At 36.4% G+C, this 21464-nt stretch overlaps 1 protein-coding gene across 1 annotated transcript in view; it reads right to left on the bottom strand.

Moving 5' to 3' along the window:
- Positions 1-376: 376 nt before the first annotated feature.
- Positions 377-21464, bottom strand: part of LOC120627903 (serine/threonine-protein kinase BRSK2) — a 52848-nt gene continuing 31760 nt past the window's right edge. Inside the window, exons 9-24 of the mRNA XM_039896026.1 lie at positions 21231-21366; positions 20300-20373; positions 18693-18754; positions 17356-17418; positions 16611-16682; positions 14535-14633; positions 14119-14208; positions 12993-13106; positions 11322-11491; positions 9355-9459; positions 8800-8881; positions 7335-7466; positions 4440-4561; positions 3222-3281; positions 1961-2045; positions 377-838 (exon numbers count right to left, since the gene is read on the bottom strand). Coding sequence (XP_039751960.1) covers positions 660-838; positions 1961-2045; positions 3222-3281; positions 4440-4561; positions 7335-7466; positions 8800-8881; positions 9355-9459; positions 11322-11491; positions 12993-13106; positions 14119-14208; positions 14535-14633; positions 16611-16682; positions 17356-17418; positions 18693-18754; positions 20300-20373; positions 21231-21366 — 1645 coding nt within the window. The 3' untranslated portion in view covers positions 377-659. The remainder of the gene's footprint in view (positions 839-1960; positions 2046-3221; positions 3282-4439; positions 4562-7334; positions 7467-8799; positions 8882-9354; positions 9460-11321; positions 11492-12992; positions 13107-14118; positions 14209-14534; positions 14634-16610; positions 16683-17355; positions 17419-18692; positions 18755-20299; positions 20374-21230; positions 21367-21464) is intronic.

Raw genomic sequence — 21464 nt, 5'->3', positions numbered from 1 at the left:
ATACGAATCAGCGGCAGGGGGTTTTCTGAGTGATCAATCATAATTAAACTTATTGAAATATCCTGTATTTTTTGTTCCGGATAAGGAGTACCAGTAATTGGACAATTTGGTTTAGACAATAAACATTAAGCTTAATTTTATATAATGGAGTGTAGAGATTGAAGAACCGTACAAACGTACAGTTTTTACTGCTTTTCGCGGATTATAGCATACTAGCTGTTGCTCCCGGCTTTATCCGCGTTTGTTTCAGTTTTCCGAGATAAAAAGTAGCCTATGTCTCATCAAGGTTGCAACTTATCTCCACTCCGAATTTAAGTAAAATTGGTTTAATAGTTTTTACAAACATCCAATCCATTCTTACAAATTTTCACATTTATAATATTAGTAGGATTAAGTTTAATGTTTATTGTATTTCATACAATTCTTGCTAGATGATTTAGCTTCAGTTTTATAATTAGTCGCTTAAAATCTAAGACCATGTCATCCCATCTCAAGGCTGGAATTAGCCAATAAAGTTAACGGTTTGCGTTGGCCCTTATAAAAAAATAATCAATAACAAATCAAGGTATCAAGTATTAACACATAAAGAAACAGCGCAAGATATAACCAACACAGCACCTTTGGCAACCTTCAACACAAAACGCACCGCGCCCCCCATTTCACGCGATGGAAGTGGTTGGCGGGTCCCGCACGTCCCGCGGGAAGTCCCGCCTGTTCTCCCGGAGAGAGTTGTTCCTACGGAGCTCGTCTTTTATTGAACTGTCCCGGGACTCGAGCCCGCGTCGCGGGGACGAGGTTGTGTCCCGACATTCGGATGACGATCGTTTTGTATGGGTACCTTTAAAAAGAAAGTTATATTTCATTTTTGTGATTATTGTTAAATATATATGTATATGTGCGTTTGACTACGTATATATATATGACAACTGCCCGTTATCTACGTATGAATACGTATCTCTGATTCACTACGTGTATACGTACGACATACGCTTACCCGTTATGACTAAGCGTATCTACGTATTCCTACGTGTATCTATCTATTTATGGATACAAATGTGACGTTTATCACTGTTTGACTACGTATATCTGTTTATCGCTACGTGATGCTTATGGCTGCAGGTAAGGCGACTTATATATGTGTATAACTACGTGTGTAGGACTATGTCTGTCTGTATGCAACTATCTGTTTATTAGTTCAGGTATCACTACTTGTATCTATCTGTTTACGGCTGCAGGTATGACTACGTGTATCTATTTATGATTACGTCTATCTCTGTATAACTACGTGTATCTGTATATGACTACATAACTGTGTTAATGACTACACGTATCTGCGTATAACTATATCTATCTGTATATAACCACTTGTACCTGTATATGACTACATGTGTCAGTGTGCTACCACGTGTGTCTGAGGTTTACTAAGTGTGTCATTACGTATATCTGTGTATAACTGAGTCTGTGTTTTTTTTTTGATTCCACTACAAGTTAGCTCTGACTGCAATCTCACCTGGTGGTAAGTGATGATGCAGTCTAAGATGGTAGCGTGCTAACCTTTTAGGGAGTATGGTAGTTATACCCCTAATCGGTTTCTACGCGACATTACACCGGAACACTAAATCGCTTAGCGGCACGTTTTTGTCGATAGGGTGGTAACCAGTCACGGCCAAAGAGCCACCAGACCAGCTCAGAAAAAATTCAGAATTTTTTAATTCCCCAATTGCCACTGCAACCGAACCCAGGGCCTCATAAATTCACAGCTCCACCGTTGCGCCAGGGAGGTCGTCAAAAACTGCGTGCATATTATTACTACGTGTGTGGTGTGTGTTTGTGTGTGTGTGTGTGTGTGTGTGTGTGTGTGCGTGCGTGCGTGCGTGCGTGTGTGCGTGTCTGCGTGCGTGCGTGCGTGTGTGCGTGCGTGCGTGCGTGCGTGTCTGCGTGGCGCACTCTCGTCACTCACCGGGCAGGTCCCGCCCGCAGCTCATGATCTCGTGGTCGAGGGAGGCGGAGGCTGGCTCGGCGGCGCGGCGCCCGCGCACGCCTTGCTGCAATCCCACGACTGATTGTATACTTAACTAGCTCACACGCCGCGGCATCGCACGGTTTGCATTAATGTCGTGACATGAACGGGTTTAACTTCAGTATCACCATCATATAAACCCATAAGCGGCCCAGTACAGGGCGCCGGTTTGCATTTTATTGCAAATTTCTGGATAAATTCTACGAATCGGGTAAACATAAATAACAATTTCCTTTTTTATTTATGTGGTTTTTTTACACTTGGAGGTAGAAATACCAGTAAAAATTCAAACAATTAAAAACAACAAAAATACTAATCTCTTTATATTAAATAGTATTTTAAAATTTTATTTTATTTTATTTTAAATTTTTAAACCATGAACAACATACTTTAAAATTTCGTTAGATGTTACTTAATAATTATATTATGTTCCAACTACAATTATAAAAATCAAAAAAAAAAAAAAAAAGTAAAAGATTACACCTCATCTTAGTACATTAATTAATCGTAATAATCCAAATTACTCTTTGAGGGAAGAAAATTACTCGTTTATTTGTCTTACTGTTAAACTGAATATTTTTCTCTTTAAATTATTATTTAACCAAATTTCTTTCGAGTATACTACTTAGCATGAATAATTCGTTTTAAAATATGTTTTGTCTGACTGACTCTTACACACGTTATCTTGTAAACCACTTGACGAACTTAACTTGATCTGTAAATCTACCTAAATTTCTACCTCAATTCTTCATACATTTGAAAAATTCTACCTCTAAACGGTTAAAAGTAGCAAGTGATATGAAAGTGGTATTAACCTAAAATCGAATTATTGTATTGCCGCATTAATTCAATTTTAGACTAATAATCTTTCTGTAAAAGACTTTATATATAGGGGATAAAAGTTTTGCACATTTTACAGTGTAGTTAAAAGAGAACCCTGTTGTTTTTAAATTGGGTTTAGATGGTTGTATGAAAGTCTGATCAATCAGGCATTCAGAAGTGGGATATTTTTATTAATTTAAAATTAATCATAATTTATAGTAGTTATTTTTTTTTTATTATTTGTTGTGAATACATTAAACATGCATTCAACAATTTCTGGCATAAAAACAATATATCAAAATGACAAGTACATTCCATGAGTATACTTGATGAATTTCGTACAATGTCATCGTTAAGTAAATAACTGATAACAACTTACTTTATATCCACTAGAACCACTCGTAACCGACGAACTGGATCCTAGGGGATGGGTTCCATTCTGAAAATAATTTATGATTAATATCACTAATTACACCTCGTCATCATCATCATATCAACCGATAGACGTCCACTGCTGGACATAGGTCTTTTGTAGGGAGTTCCAAATTCCACGGTTTTGTGCCGCTTTAACACAGCGGCTACCTGCGACGCGCCTAATGTCGTCCGTCCACCTCGTCTGGGGTCGATTACACCTCGTAGTGACGGCAAATTAGAATACAGTATGTCGAACGACGAGAGTTAGGGGATAGGGGGCGAACGAGTAGCAGTAGAGTGTCTTCGGTGTTCTACTGCGATCACAAACCCGTCTGCCCAGCGTGGTCATTTAGGAGGTCATTAGTCCAGCAGTGGGCCTCTCTCAACAAAGGAGTAAGTCAAAAACTTTAATAAGCCAATTTGACGGTCGATTGGCGCAGTGGGCAGCGACCCTGCTTTCTGAGTCCAAGGCCGTGGGTTCGAATCCCACAACTGGAAAATGTTAGTGTGATGAACATGAATGTTGTACAGTGTCCGGGTATTTATATGTATATTATAAGTATTTATGTATATTATTCAATAAAAAATATTTATCAAAGTCAAGTATTTCTTTATTCAAATAGGCACATAGATGGCACTTTTGATGCCTAACTTTTATGTAAAATATGACATAGGAGCGAGTTGATAGCGATAACTAAATTCGTCAACTTAAAACAAAAGCTACGAGGGTTCCAAACGCACCCTGGTCTAAGAAGGAGCCCACAACAAACTTAGCCGGTTGTTATTTTTTTTGTTATCACCATCTCACATCGTCTTTTAAAACTATTAAAGAAGCAACCTGGTTAGAGCAATAATTTACACCCAAGCATTTTATCGTTGACATAGTCCTTAATATTATAATCGGACTTCTCTATAAGCTTACGTTTAATACAAACTTTGAACTTTTTCAGAGACATCTCCAAGATATCAACTGGTAGTTTATTGTAAAATTGTATACAATTTCCTTTAAATGAATTACTTATTGTATGTAGTCTAGTATATTGCACTGCTAGTTTATTTTTGTTTCTAATGTTCATTAGTCATCTTCGTACCCACAACACAAGCTACGCTTACTTTGGGGCTATATTATTTATTTATTTTTTATTATTTATTGATTTATAATTTGGTGTATAGTGAGAGTTACCTGATCCAATTGGTCGATGGAGGTATGGCTTGTGGGACTCTTGATGGTGTCGAAGACTGACGAGTCGCTGTCGTGGTCGGACTGCTGGTGGGGTGTCTCCGGACTGTCGGGTATTTCCGCTGCTGTTGGACAAAGACAAACCGGATATGGTATTTGTTTTGCTTTTATTACAATCTCCAATTAAGGTAAGCGAGGGTAAACCTGACTGTCGGCGTGGCGATACAGGTGATGGAATATATACGAAGTTGAGTTGTACCAATGTTATTTAAATTTGTTTTTAATAAAACTTTAATTAATAGTCAATATTTTATGGCACAATTTTGTAATACTTTATCTTTTCAGTACGCTATATCTGAATCTTGTCGAAATCTGTTCTTTTATGCATATAACTTGTATAAAACAGTTTCAATGTTTCACATCTGCCAGGCGTCTCGTGACGGCTCACACATTTTTTTATTAATAATTTTTTTTTGCTTAAACATGGAAATAAACATAGAAGTTCATGCGAAGATTGGCGTGAAAAAATCATTATCATTATTTAAAACTATGTACTTATAATTATAATATTACGATGTTATGATAATGCAATAAATACAATTTGGTTCCCAAAGTAATAACTGAATTAAATACAAAAATGTTAAATCATGTCCTCAAATGTATGTTTTTAAGCTAACAATGTATTTAATTAATCTTAATTTAATTAGTGTGTGCGTTCGTGTGTGCGGATGCGTGTGTTAGGAAATAGGGAATTTCACTTTAAACTACATATATCAACAAATCAAATATATACTCATTGATAGTGTACTGAAAATAGAATAGTGGCCTGTCATCAGATGATTTATAATGGAAACGATATACTTAAGGAAATATTGTTGTGACGAAACAAGAGTCGTATGTACTGGTGATGGAGTTGAGATAAGTTGTTGGTACTATGTTGGTACCTGATGTTGCATCAGACAAGTATATCTCTTATCTGACGCAACATCAGGACCCACAACACTGATCTAATGCAGGCTGGTGGGCTTTAATGATATCTTTTATAAAATTAATACTTTAATAGTAAGCAAGAATATTAGTCATGAGAATAAATAATTACTGCTAAGAAACTAGGTATTTAGCTTCAATAATACTGTTAATTATTATAACTGGTTGAAAACCAGTGCTACGCGTTTTAGTATGCAGCTATACTGAGCCAGCTCCTTTTAGTGTTGCCCAAATGCAAGAACAAGACGAGACTTAGCCAGTCTTGGTCTTGGTCTTGCGCCAATACACCTGGTCTTGGTCTTGGTCTTGGTCTTGCAGCAAGAGTCTTGCAAGTCTTGCAATTACCTATTAGTCTATTACTATTTATTAAAGTTTACTTTAAATCTTAGAAAAACGTATTAGAATTGGAACATTGTGAGCTTGAATTAACATAGCCATAGTAAAGATCAAGCAGATTAATAAATAACTGAAGATTTGATAAGAAATTCGAAAAATCAACTGACCTATATGTCGTTTTCCATGGAAGTAACTGTTTCTTAATAAACATTTATGATTTATAAGCTTACATTTGCTAAAACATGTAAAAAAACAAATTAATTACAATAACTTGACTGTATTTTAAAGAACAATACTTATCTGTCTAGAAAGAGATTGAACCCTCAACTTATAAGAAATTTAATAAAAGAGTTTTACGATTTATCATTTATTTGAATAAAGCTGAAGAGTTCGTTTGTATGTTTGATGACAGAAGTTTTAAAATAAATAAATAAATCCTGAACGTCACTATACCTCCAAAGTTACTATTCCTCGTGGACGAAGTCGCGGGCACAGCTAGTAAATACTTACTCTCATCATCTCTCTCAGAGATATTCGAACACTTTTTTGCTATTTTTTCTTGTAAAAACTTAAGAAATATAATGACTAAATGTACAATAATAGTACCTAAGTAATTAGTTTAAAACCATATAAGTAATCAATATTATAATTACTTACTAGAATGAATTATTATGACATCTACTACCTATCCTCACCATTTTATCCTAATCATAATACTACTTGCGTGATCAGTATAATGTATTCATTTTCATTCTAAGCACTCTGAAACTTATTTATTCTTTGGAACACCTGTAGGTACTCTTAAAATTCGAAATTATTTTGCATGAATAGTGTCAAATGTTATGATTTCGGCGCGGCGGCAACGATTGTTTTAGATTTCAAAAGAAGCCGCCGGCGCGTGTATCATAACCATGTACTTCCGAAAAGCGGCAAATTTCTTTGAGAAGTAAGTACAAAACCTTTGATGCCGCATTATCAAAGTGCCGATGGTTAAAACATAACTATGCATGCACTCAGTTTGATTTTAATAGATATTTTTTTATTCGCTATGTTTATGGTATTAGTCGTAATGCGCATAGGTCCAGTTTTTCATATTCTTTGATATAGTTTTTTGCGTCTCATAGAATTCCTAAGCGTACCTACCTACCTATACACCGAACTGTTACACCTAACTACTCCGTGAAATAGCGCTAAGTCCTAGCTGCAAGACGCAAGAGTCTTGCAGGCTATGTCTTGTTCTTGCTCAAGTCTTGCACGGTCAGTCTTGGTCTTGGTCTTGCTAAAAATACGCGGTCTTGTTCTTGGTCTTGGTCTTGCAAAAACGCAAGAACAAGACCAAGACTGCAAGACCAAGACTGAATTTGGGCAACACTAGCTCCTTTGTCACACATTTTTTTTATTTTTATACTTTACAATTTTATTACACAAATGTGTAACAAAAAATACGATTTTTCTTTCTTTCAAATTAATGAAAGATCGAAGTGCGATCCTGAACATAGTGTGTATTGAAGTGAATACCTGGTCTACCGCCATCTCTATCCTCTGTTTTTTTTTAACACGTGTGTATCCTCTTACCGTGCGGCGCGATGGCTCGCCTCTGCGCACGGGGGGAAGGGGGGTGGTGCGGCGGCGCCCGAGATGCCCCCGGCGCTCTACAGACGGCCGCTTGCACGACCTCGCATACGCGGCGGAAACGGCGGATGTTACCTGCAGCAACGTAACACACACTCAATCGTAACAATTCGGTTGCAAAGAAATATCAGTACTTTTAAATGCAGACTGAAGCAGCACTGTCTTTCCTCCTTGTTTTTTTTTTTTATTTCTTTGCATTGCAGTATATTATCCCTACTAATGTTATAAATGTGAATGTAAGTTTGTTTGTCACGCTTTCACGCAACTACTAAGCCGATCAGCATGAAACTTTGTACACATATTTCTGAAGATGTTAGAATTAATATAGGATACCTTTTATCCCGAAATTAAGCTGAGTTCTTTTGGGAGAGGGGTAGAAGGTGTTTGACGATTTTACACCATAACGCTGTCAAGTGATAACCGATTTAAATAATTACTTTTGTACTTTAGAGGTTTATAATTTCTGTTTAATTTAGCCCAAAATTTCGTGTAGATCTGATGAATGTGATTGGAGATAGGGGACACAACTCCTCAGCAGACGGCAGCCAACCCGTCATTTTAGGCTTAGCTATCCTAAATACATAAAGTGCGTAGAATTACACCTAAATCGAATGCCACATGTCTTTCGAAAAACAAAAACAAACGCAGACGAAGTCACGGGCAACAGCTAGTATTTATATACTATAATATATGTAATATTCGCATTTTCATACGTCCTATTTATTATCTTTTCTTTTGTTGTACCTATTCTCTTCTCTTCTCTCTCCATTTCTCTCACTGGTAAAAGTGTCTTATAGAGCAAGTGTTGGTCTTGTCTTGTGTGAACTAAATTGACAGGTTTCCAAATAGTGATATCCTATATTGTGTGAAGGGACTATATTCAGCTGCCATTTTGGAGATTATTGTTCAATATAAATGGTACCACTGTCTACTAGCACTTGAACTTTTTGGTAAAAAATCTATGGCACCCCTCGTCAATCGGTATACCACGGAAAGCGGCGACTGTATATGTATACACTGTATACCACAAAAAACAAATGGCCGGCTCCATAAAACGGTCGAAAATGGTTTTATTACCATTATAAATAGTAATGAATATGAAACATCTCAATAGATGTCTTGGCAGTAACATCAAACCGTATGCCGTCACGCAAAATGGCATAGCGCTCTTTTATGCCGTCACAAAGCCACTCTATACTCCCTTGTGAGTATTATTTTTAAAAACAAAACACTATTTTATATTTTTAATTGGGTTATTACAACTTAAAATTGATATATTCTGCTTTTTGTTAATTATTTTTTTTATTATTATATAAATATAAATTTGTATCTATTAACAACAATTAGTATGTTTATTAATTACCTGTAGACATAAATAACTTAAAATTTACAATAAAAACATAAATACCTGATAATAGTGTAAACGTGATGGCGTATAGATACTCCTTCCCGTTCTCGCCCGGCGCTTTCGTTATCGTCGAAATATCCACCTGAAAACATAGTATTGAAAAATTGAATATTTTTCAATTCAATGATACTTTTGTCTTTTTGTCCTGGCAAGAAAAAAGGGGGACTTTAGAAAATAAATTTGAATAAGTAACATATACTCATGTTCGGGTTAGCAGCAATACCGATCTTGACCTTGAAGTATAGCATAGATATATGTAGTTTGAATAGACAAATTATACTGTTTATACCGAGAGACGTTTCCGCAGGCTAGATTTATTTATAGATTTAATAGCTTCTAAACTAGACAGTCTTGGCGATATTTGATTACGTATAGATAGCTAGAATGAATTGCGGGCATAGACTATTTACATTTCAGGAAAACATACTTCAGTCAAAAGGAGGGAAACAGCTAGTCAACGATCGGGTGCTAATTAGTCAAGGTCGGCTTTCGATCAAAGCAGTAGGGGGAGGGGGGAGGGAGGGGTCTTAAGATAAGAAGGTGAACGCAACTCACTTGGAAGCGGACGTGTCGCTGAAACATGGCGGGCGCGTTAGATCCTCGCTTGTACTCGACGCGAAACGACATCGGGCTTAGCACGCTATGCGACAGCTCTGCTATCTGAAATCATAGCGACACAAAATAAAGTCAAAGTCAAAGTCAAAAATATCTTTATTCAAGTAGGCCATTGGTGGCACTTTTGATGCGTTCATAAGAATTACACGGTAGTGAGATGATGGCGATAACAACATTCGTAAACTTAAAACTAAAGCCACGAGTGTTCCAAGCGCGTCCTGGTCTGAAGAAGCCCACAACAAACTTAGCCGGGTTTTTTTTTTATATCACCATCTCACAAAGTTATTTAAAATTATTATTAAATATTAATAGATAAATAGATAGATAAATGTATTGATAGAAAACACATTGTTGAAAGCCTTCCTAGCGCAACGGTGAGCACTGTTAAATTAAGTAGAAGATCCCGGGTTTGATTCCCGGCAGGGAAAATTGGAATTTGTAATTTCTGAATTTTATCTGGTCTGGTCTGGTCTGGTCTGGTGGGAGGCTTTGGCTCTGGCTAGTTACCACCCTACCCACAAAAGAAGTGCCGCTAAGCGATTTAGTGTTCCGGTGCGATGTCGCGTAGAAACCGATAAGGGACATGACTACCATATTCCTTAACAGGTTAGCCCGCTACCATCTTAGACTGCATCACCACCAGGTGAGATTGCAGCCAAGGGCTAACTTAGTAAAAAAAAACATTTGTCATACAAAGTTGTCATAAATGGTACGCAGTGACAACCATACCATAAGTAGTATAACATTGAATATCAGGCGAGGTCATGGAGTACTATGGCAAAAGATAAATAAATAGACTAAGGAGCCTTGATAATAATAAAACAATAGAATATTTATATATATTCCACATGATGATAATCTGGTGAAAGCTGAAAAGGAAAAAGTATCTAAATACTTGGACCTTGCTCACGAGATTACCGCCATGTGGAATGTTGAGTCGACCGTTGTTGTTCCGATCGTCGTTTCAGTCAATGGTCTTCTTGCGCCAAGCTTCGACCAACATCTCAAGAAGCTTTCGCTTGGTTGTTGAATCAAGGGTCGGATACAGAAGGCAGTAGTCCTTGAAACGGCGCGTATTGTGAGGAGGTTTCTCACTCTGGAGCCCTGACCACCGGTTGCTTGGGCATTCAAAAGCCCCGCAAGCGGAGGGTGGAAGTTTTTTTTATTTTTTTTATAAATTTTTAATAGTGTTTTTTAATTTATCCTTAAGCATTGTTAATAATTAAAAAAAAAAAAAGAAAAATAATAAATGATAGAAACGAAAAACAATAGTTAACACACTTATAAGTATATGAATATGGGTGTTAATGTCAAAAGAAATTCAGAAATTATAAAATCTTAATTTTTCATGCCCGAGATCGAACCCAGGAACTTCCACGTATAAGGCGCTTAGCGCTGCGCTTGGGAGGTTGCAGAAACGTCAAGACGTCGTCTTTCAATTAAATCTATTTTAAGTTATACGAAGTTCACTATGTCATGTAGTAAAAACATATTTTGTAAATTCTTTTATAACAAACAACCGGATGAAATCTTTGAGACATCTCTCAATAAGTTTAAAGTTTTTATAAAACATAAGCGTATCCTTTTATAATATTAAGAACGATAAAAAAGCTTGGGTATGAATTTCTCCAACTTCATGGCTAATTAATAATTGACCCGGTTAAGTTTTTTGTGGTCTCGGACAAGTATGGCTATTTATTTCTGACCGTTACTCATATTTTTTCTATAGAGATTGACGAGACATAATTCACTCGTTCGGAACCTTTAGTTTTGAGTAAACGAATGTTGTTATCACCATCACTCTCACAATAATGGTAAATAAAGTATATGTATGAATGCTTCATAAGTGCCTGTGATAGGTTTGCATGAACACAATATTTTGGATTTAGAAATTGAATTTTACTCACACTAAGGAAAGCGTGTATCAAATCCGCTTTGACGGTGGCCAGGGGCTTCCCTTTAACAAGGGCTGTGAACGTTTCTTCCTTGTCGGCTGACAGCAGCAGGGAACCAAACCAGGATCGCTTCGTTAGCTCCGGGGACGACTCCGGCGTTAGGTGGACTTCTTCGGAGGACGCTGGAAATGGAAATCGCAAGGTCAAAGGAGTTGGCCATTTTAAGAAAGTGTCAATCTATTGATTATGCAAATTAAGTCCCTATAATATATAATTTAAGGAGGTAATGTGTGTTGAATGTGCATTCTAATTCGAAAAATGTTAACAAAAGAAATATACAAATACAACTTTTACTATTAAAAATAAATTCCCGCAATTGAGGCAGTTAAGAAGTGCAAATAATATTATACTACGCCCACCCACAACTCACTATGGCAAAAAAAATATTACATTTGAAAGGGCGCAATTCTACAATAAACTCCCTAAGAGTATGAAAGAAAGTAAAAGTTTCTACAATTTTAAAAAACTATTGAAAGTCCACCTACTAAATGAAAAATAATAACGATGTCTTCTATCTACAAACTGAGGCACATCTTGTTACTCTACGCCTACGTAATATCCCCTTCATGACGTAGTTAGCCTAGCGATATTGGGTTTTTGTTACAATGGTACCATACTACCCTCATATTTTTGTATCCTTTTGACGGATAGCTGCATATGAATCAATTATTTTGGCATATTGAATTAAGTCTTTTGTGTAGCACTCTCTGACTACAGTTTTCATTTAAGTGAATAATTTTCACGAACATGTCTGAACATGTCTGAATTTCTTAAACCGCAATGTTTACTCTATAAAAAACAAATAATAAATAGAAGAATGACTTACAGTCTGGACCAACTTAGGAAGATTTGTTTGGGAATCGACTGAGGGGTCATGCTTTACCTGCATTAGAATTTATTTTATCTTTTGTGTGTGTATCATAAAACTATCTGAATTACTTTTGCAGATTTCTATGCAGTTATTTGGTATTTATGTTTAATTTTTTTTTATTAGAACAAGTAGCAGTAAGGCTTTTTGTGCCACTCCAAAAGTTCAATTGATTATAATTTCCTGATAAGGAATTCAATTCAATTCATTAATTGATTAGTTTAACAATGTTGGTAGATACAATATAAGGAACCAACAATACGCCTTAGAGAGCGTGGCAAAAAAAATATGTTCTTACACTAAACTTACTCTGGAACAATCTGCCTGCTGAAATCCGTGGAAATAATTCCCCTCCAATATTTAAGAGTCGTCTGAAGGACTACTATCTCATCATTTGAGTGATGGCATTTGAAGTAGATTCTTTGTTTGTTTGAAGTCTTTATTGCACCCACACATTTTATATAATTTAAACACAAATACAGAAGAAGAAGAACTTAGAAAATAGAGCATGCAAAGGCGGTCTTATCACTAAAGCGATCTCTTCCAGACAACCTTTGACGTTAGGAAAAAACGAGAGGGAACGCGTTGGTGCAGCAATTTCTATAACTTGGTTGCTTCGGCTCACCGGTAAATCCTAAATACTTTATGGTATCTTATATTAGTTGTGGTTGGGACTCGAATACACTCAAGGATAAAAGTCGATACAGAAAGAAGGGTAAAAATACGGAAAGGAAGTGTAATCTGAAGTTACTCACTTTGCATTTTCCTGCGGTGGAAGCGAGGTGATCCCAGGAATGAGTTTTTGATGGTCGCCAATCTCGCCCGCCACGGCGCTGCCGCACCGGACCCTGAACTTCCTGCCGGAACCCCTAAAAGATGCCAGCAAAATTCAAAATTCAAAAAATTCAAAATTCATTTATTTCAAGTAGGCCTAATATAAGCACTTCTGAAACGTCAAGTCTGTCTGTGTGTATTGACTGTACCACCGGTTCGGAAGGCAGATTCTACAGAGAAGAAGCCGGCAAGAAACTCAGCAGATGCTCTTTTCCAATATCAACAATTTACATTTTACATTTTAAAATTCATTTTTCTATCTTGTGAGAGATGAAAACGGAGCCGGATGCTTCCAAGCAACCTTGTCATTACAGAACATCAACAACATCATTATAAACTCACTACAGGGCACGGGTCTCATCTCAGTGTGAGAAGGGTTTAAGGTTTTAGGTCGTAGTTTTGTTTTTTTTTTTTTTGCGTCATGGTTTGTCAAAAAAAACTGTCATCTTATTCTTATACGTCAAATTCAAAGTCTAATATTTAGGCACATCGATGGCACTTTGGATGCGTACAATGCATGTAAAATATGACATGTAGGTGAGTTGATGGCGATAACTAAATTCGTCAACTTAAAACTAAAGCTACGAGAGTTCCAAACGCGCCCTGGTCTAAGAAGAAACCCTGAAGAGTTTGTTTACTTGAACGCGACGATCTCAGAAACTACTGGTCCGAATTGAAAAATTCTTTCAGTGTTGGATAGCCCATTTATCGAGGAAAGCTATTGGCTATATATCATCACGCTGAGACCAATAGAAGCACACCACCAATGAAGAATGTTTCAAAATCGGGGTTTTCCCTTATAAGAGCAACCGCTGCGTGCGCTATCGGTTATCGGTTGAAGTTTCGATAAAATCATGTATGACAAATATGTTCCCCATTAAAAATTCCAAAAAAATTCAGCCTTTCAAGGTTGTCTGTCTTTTAAGGTTGATTTATACGCGGTCGAAGTCGCGAGGGACCGCTAGTTTTAAGATTTCAAGCGACTGCAGTTAGTGCTCGGATGTAAAATATAAAAAGGTTTAATAAACTTGACAATAGAGCACGTACCTGCAATGGTCCCAATATTGGGAAACAGGGAGGTCTGAGCCGGCGTTTGCGCCGACCCTGGTGGACCGGGTAGCGAAGATCTTTCTCGCACTGCGAAAAAATAATACGAGTAAAGAACCCTTACTTGCGTCAGTGGTAAGAGAAGTACATAGTACCTCAATATATGTGTTTAATATACTCATAGATAGACCATTCTTATTTATTATATCCTCAAATCATATCAAATACACTTTACTGTACACCAAAGACAAAGCAATAAAAAAACTCAATTGAAAGAAAGAAGAAAAAGCTACAACAGTGTGTGTGAGTGTGTGTGTGTGTCTGTGTGTGTGTGTGTCTGTGCGTGTGCATGCACACACTAAAACACACGAAATAAATTTCGAATAGAGCAGAGCATGTTAAAGGTCAATATTTACCTCTATGCGATTGCGAGGGGCTGTGCGGCCGAACCGCTACCGATGAGCCCATAATGGGCGATTCGTTTATTATTATCACCGCCTCACCAGGCTCGCCACCTGTCACAGATTAATAAAGCTATAGAATAATGCTAAGTGCTAGGATTCGAAGACCTGGAATTAGAACACCTGATGACTTTTTGAAGACTTTAATTAAATTTTCAGTCCGACGTCCAAAACACACTTCCGTAACTCTATCGTGTTCCAGAACCGTTGCCGAGGTCATATGTTTATCTTCATTACTAAAGTATCGCTTAGATACTACTTCACTTCGATCTCGGAGCATACTGACTAACTTTCCTATTATTATTTTCGGAAGGACAGTTGCCCTCGGGAGGGAAGGGGTACCCCCGAGGGAGGGTCGACTCGAGGGTGCCTCCTTCAAGGACTCGGACCTCGGCTCGGTTCGACGTTAATCGGACTTGTGTTGATGGACTTTTGAACTAATATTGGCTGCGTATCAACTGACGGCCCAAGATATCCAGATTGCCTATTTGATTTTACTGAAAGATGGTGATAACAAAAAAATAAATTTACCCGGCTAAGTTTGTTGTGGGCTCTTCTTAGACCAGGGCGCGTTTGGAACCCTCGTAGCTTTAGATTTAAGTTATCACCATCCCGTTACAATTTTGTAAACAAATATGTATGAACGCTTCATAAGTGCCTGTGATAGGCCTACATGAATAAAGAAATTTTGAATTTGAATTTGAATTTGATGGTAAGTAGAAAACCATCTCAATAACATCACTGGAATCCAACACTGCAACCTGAGGTGTAGATGTTAAGCATCATGAGCCATAACACCGACAACAATGCCTTTTAGACCGAAACACAACAATGCTGTTTTAGGGCAGAAATAAGCGTGGCGGTTGTAGGTCCATGGACGAGCTCTGTCACAAAAAGCTATACTACTACTTAAATAAATAATAATAAATAAATTTATTAACAAAAATTCACAAGTAGACTTAAAACTATTATGGTGTAATCATAAATTCTTACGAATTTTACCGTACACCACCGTGCCGTCGACAAAAAGTAACATCTAAAGAATTTAATTAAGACCCTCAATATAATTAGGTAGATATATCAGAAGTTTAAAATTGGTAGTAGGTAGGCAGGTACTATAAATATATTTTAATATTAACTAACAATCTTATTTAAACCTATATCCTATAACTTTATTAGTAATGTAGCTATTGCTATTTACAAAAAACCTTAAGTGGATAACAAAGCAGGTAGTTTAAACATGCGGTAAGTTAATTACTTTTTGTGCTTTTTTAGTATATTCCAATGTTTTAAATATGATGCTGTGTCACAGGACCTTTCACACATCTGTTGAACTTTAAAATTGGAAGATAATGAATAAATAAATAAACTACAAAAATATATTATCTACCTATCCCCAAAGTAAGCGTGAGCTTGGTGTAAGATAACTGAGGAATATATTTATTTATAATAAACATCGTCATATCAATCCATTACCGACTCACAACAGGGCACGAGTCTCCTCAAACAATGAGAAGAGGTTATGGCCGTAGTCCACCACGTTCGCCCAGTGCGGATTGGTGGACTTATAAATAAAGAAATATACTACGAAAATACACACATCGCCATCTAGCCCCAAAGTAAGCGTAGCTTACGTTATGGGTACTGAAATGACTGATGACTGATGACTGATTTTTTAATAATATAGATAAACACTTATATTATACAGATAAACACCCAGACACTGAAAAACATTCATGTTCATCACACAAACATTTTCCAGTTGTTGGAATCGAACCCACGGCCTCGGACTCAGGAAGCAGGGTCGCTGCACACTGCGCCAGTCGGCCGTCAAATAAATATATACATAAATACTTATAATTTAAAAACATTTATTATTCTTCAGACAAACTTTAGCTGATCTTTGATAAACAGATACGATTTGAATCGAACCCAGTCTTTGTCTCAGAGAGTACGGTCGCTGTCCACTGCGCCAATCGGCTGTCAATTTGGCTATAAGTATAAAATACAGTTAAGAAAAAATGCACTTACTAATATTTAAACTAATAGTTGGTCCAGTGGAATTCGCCCTTTGATGATGGTGCTCACGCACCGACGGCGACGCTGAAAGGTGAATGAATGAATGAATGAATGAATACACTTTTACTGTACACCACAAAGAAAATTTACAGAGATACAAATACAACAGCACAATAAGGTAGAACGTACAATTAGGCGGCCTTATCGCTAAATAGCGATCTCTTCCAGGCAACCAAAGGCATACAAGAAAATGCTATACGAAATAAGTAAGTGGTACAACAAACATTAGTGAAACATTAGGATTTTAAACTTAAAATTGACATAAAATAAACATAAAACATATAAAATATATTCCACACATATATAAAAACATATAAACATACTCTCTACTATAAATACATAATTAAAAAATAAATAAATAAAATAAAAGAACCCTCAAAAATACGTATATATATAAGGTGATATCATTTGGTGTTAATTAACCTTCTTGCTTTGAGCACATTAAGAGATAACGACAACTATGTCTACCATTTTCTCGCCCTATTTATTTATTTATTCAATAACAATGTCACATAGAATACATAATAATTATATTTTCAAAACAGAATGCCAATCCAATGTTTACATTTGAAATAGAATTAGGCTACCACTTTATTAAATTCGGAGTACTGTTCCGCACTTTCTTTTTTAGCTTTAATAAATAAAACTGATCTTTATTTTTTTTTTTAAAGAAAATTTTATCTTTGACTTTGCTTACCTAAAGGAGATCCAGGCGTTGCTGGGGTGCCGCCTAAGGAAGACACGCGATGCGGAGTGTGACCTGATATAAAAAAAAATTAAAGTAAAGTCAAAGTCAAAGTCAAAAATATCTTTATTCAAGTAGGCATAGGTGGCACTTTTGATGCGTACATAAGAATTACACGGTAGTGAGATGATGGTGATAACTGCATTCGTAAACTTAAAACTAAAGCTACGAGGGTTCCAAACGCGTCCTGTCATTTTAAATTATTAGAAGAGCAACCTGGTTAGAGCAATAATTTACACCCAAGCTTTTTTATCGATTACGTAGTCCTTTATACTATAATAGGACTTTTCTAAAAGCTTACGTTTAATACAAACTTTGAACTTTTTAAGAGACATCTCCAAGATGTCAATTGGTAATTTATTGTAGAATTGTATGCAATTTCCTTTAAACGAATTATGAATTTTATGTAACCTAGTATATTACACAGTAAGTTTATTCTTCCTTCTAATGTTTATATTATTGCAGTCACATTTTTAGACATTTTTAGACATTTTTAGACTATTATACACTGTCATTATTTTAAAATCTTTAAATTTATCTCGCAATGACTCTCTCGGACCCATTTTGTAGATCGAACGAACCGCCCTCTTCTGCAGCACGAAAATAGTGCTACTATCAGCAGCATTACCCCAAAGTAAAATTCCATATGACATAATGCTGTGAAAGTAACTAAAATATACCAGTCTAGCAGTTTCTACGTCGGTACTAAATTAAACTAAAATAGATCCTCAGTGTTGCCATATGGGTATGGTTTAATAGAGTTAATAAAACCGGCCAAGCGCGAACCGCACTTGCGCAAGAAGGGTCCCGTACCATTATCTATAAATTATCTTTATCTTACAGGTATGCGAGATGGTGATAACAAAAAAAAAACTGGCTAAGTTTGTGGTGAGCTCGTAGACCAGGGCGCCTTTGGAAGCCTTTTTTTTAGCCTTACTTTTAAGTTAACGAATGCAGTTATCACCATCACTAACATTAGTGTAACATGTTAAATGTATGAACGCTTCATAAGTGCCTGCGATAAGGTCTACATAAACAAAACATTTTTGAATTTTGAAATTATCTATGGTGCACCCTTAAATATACATTTTATTCTGTTTTTTTAGTATTCGTTTTTAAAGCGGCAACAGAAATACATCATCCGTGAATATTTCAACTGTCGTACCTTAACGGTTCAAAAGATACAGCCTGGTGACTGTAGGACGGAAGGACAGATAGGGTCGTACGGACCCCTAAAAATTGACTATAGTAACAAATTAGTGATATTAGTAAAGATAAGTGGGTGTTACCTGGGGGGCTGGCAGAAAGTTGCGGGGAGCTCCGACCTTCGCTCCGTCGTCCCGAAGCGGACCTGCTACGACCAAACCTGTTCTCAATGCATTTATTTCAATACCACTTCTACGTAGATAGCATATACTAATCATTTATTTGCAAAAACAAATTCTTAACTGTCTTATAATTTAAACAAACTTTTTGTTACTTTATAGGCTGTCCGGACACAGTCGTTATAGAATAGAATAGAATAACTCTCATTTGCTGGAATGTGGTACATATTTTGGTCTTACAAATCATTATTTGTGACTCATAAACACTCAACTAATTTAATAGTTTGCAAAAATTTGAAACTATATATATAAAAGGCAAAAGTGACTGACTGACTGACTGATCTATGAAAGCACAGCTCTAACCACTTGACGGATCGGGCTGAAATTTTGCACACCGATAGATATTACAATGTAGGCATCCGCTAAGGAAGGTTTTTTGAAAATTCTAACCCTCAGATGATTAAATGGGGGGCCAAAGGTTGTTTAAAATCCTTCATTGATTAATGTATTTTTATTGAACTTTGATTTTAGGTTTTCCATTAAAAATAAAGAAAAACGTGTTTCATATATTTTGAAAATTCCAACTCCATAGGCATAAAATAGGGGATGAAAATTTATATGAAAGTTTCTAATTTTTTAAGACAAGACATTTTTTTAAACCTTTGTAATTAAAATTTACCAAATCAAAAATTTAACTTAACGTGAGCGTAGCCGCGGGCAAAAGCTAGTGTACTATATATTACAATATTTTATAACAATACTTCAACTCTTCAATACGCCCCCGCAATATTATAGACAATATGCAATAAAATTTACTTGTGTGTGGACAGCCTTAGTGTAAAGTTTATATTTAAAAGCACACCTTCATAAAGCCCTAGGGCGTAAGGGCCGTATGACGTTAGGCGTAAGGCGCCCTTACTTATCTAAGACCATAAGTTTTGTTTCCTGTTATGTATTTTTATTATTCGTAATAAAGAGTTTTTTTTATTATTGTTATAAAGAAAATATCTTTTTACAGTGTTCCTTTTTAAATATTTTATCACACTTGTCTTATTATATTTCCAAAACATACGTGAATAAAGAGTAATGAAAAGATTGCTTACATTATAAGACAATTTAGAAAAAAATAGTATAGATGTTACAAAAAGACGATACAGCAATGTTTAAGGTGTTTAAGTCGTGTAACGCAAGAATAACCGTTACGTTTTTGTCAACACCTCTGGCGCAGTGATTTTATAAGTATTCCCGGTTCGATCCCTGGCAGGGGCAGATTTCTAGATTTTCTTTGGTCTGGTCTGGGTCAAGGCTCTTAGGCTGTGCCTAATACACGCCGCCCAGCGATTTAACGTTCCAGTACGATGTCGTATAGAACGCGATGTTATGGGTTTAATAAAACTGCAATGCTTCTAACAGGTTGGCCCGTAACCATCATATACTTCATTTTATTTGTGAGATTGAAGTCAAGGGTTGACTTGTAGAAAAAAAGTTGAACGTAAATCATTACCCTTATGTTGGACGATAGACATTTAACTGTTACTTGATTGTTGTTTATTATGCAATGGTTTTCTTACCTAAACTGTGATCGTCTTGGCGTAATCGGCGACCCCTCGCTTATCTGTCCAAAATGCGTTGATTGACCATTCACCTACAAACAAATGCAAACTTTTTTTATTCTTTCAATCTGTACTAATACTAGCAGCTACCTACATTCTTTGGCCGCGTTTATTGCGGTTTTTCACAAATCCCGCAGGCACCGTTTGTTTCGATGGGATAAAAAGTTACCTATGTTAATTTCCATCCTTCCAACAATGCCAAAAATCTTTGACAAAGATATTTTTGGCATTAAGAGCCAATCAACTCGATTTTTGGCATTGAGGGCGTAAAGGACAATTTCTCGTTTATCCTACAATCAAATCCTACTATCCCACTATCCTACTATCCTACTAATATTATAAATGAGAAAGAGTGGATGTTTGTGACTCAATTACGCAAAAACGGCTGAACAAATTTGGATAAAATTTGGTGCATTAATATAAATTTGCATGATCGGGAAAAAAATCCCTTAGAAAGCTTCCGACGCGTTCGTGTCTAAAAAAGCTACGACAGCATTATGTCTATCTTTTGCCGACTGGCTCGGTGGGCAGCAACCCTGCTTTCAGAGTCCAAGGCCGTGGGTTCGATTCCCACAGTTAGAAAATGTCTTATCAACATGGTTATTCAGAGTCTGGGTGTTTATCTGTATATTATAAGTATTTATGTATATTATTTATAAAAATATTAATCAGTTATCTTAGTACCCATGACACAAGCTACGCTTACTTTGGGGCTAGATGGTGTTGTGTGTTCGTAGTATATTTATTTATTTTTAAGGTGGGTCAAAGTCAAAACTTTCTTTATTTACACATAATACTTGTGTGTGTGTGTGTTACACGTGTGATAGCAGCAAAGTTCATGTGGTAAATAAAAAAAAAAGGAAAACATGTATCATATATATCTGCTCACCCGACAGGTATCAAGTCGTTTCCTGGGTGGGTCTGAGGGGGGTGCGGGAGCGGGGGGTCGAGGTTCGTCGTCTCGCGCAGGCCTTCTTCTTTTACGCTCCAATAATAGGAAGTATATCACTTTTTCTGTGTTGTGACTAGAATTAATGAAAAGAAACACTAACTTTAATAGTACATTATGCAATAAGTATGTCATATCACATTGTAATGATCACTGCGTACGCGTTTCATACGA

This window comes from Pararge aegeria, chromosome 12 (genome assembly GCF_905163445.1).
Source record: "Pararge aegeria chromosome 12, ilParAegt1.1, whole genome shotgun sequence".
NCBI classification, from domain to species: domain Eukaryota; kingdom Metazoa; phylum Arthropoda; class Insecta; order Lepidoptera; family Nymphalidae; genus Pararge; species Pararge aegeria.
The sequence above is the reverse complement of the archived record's forward strand: the minus strand, read 5'-3'. Positions and strand labels throughout refer to the sequence as shown.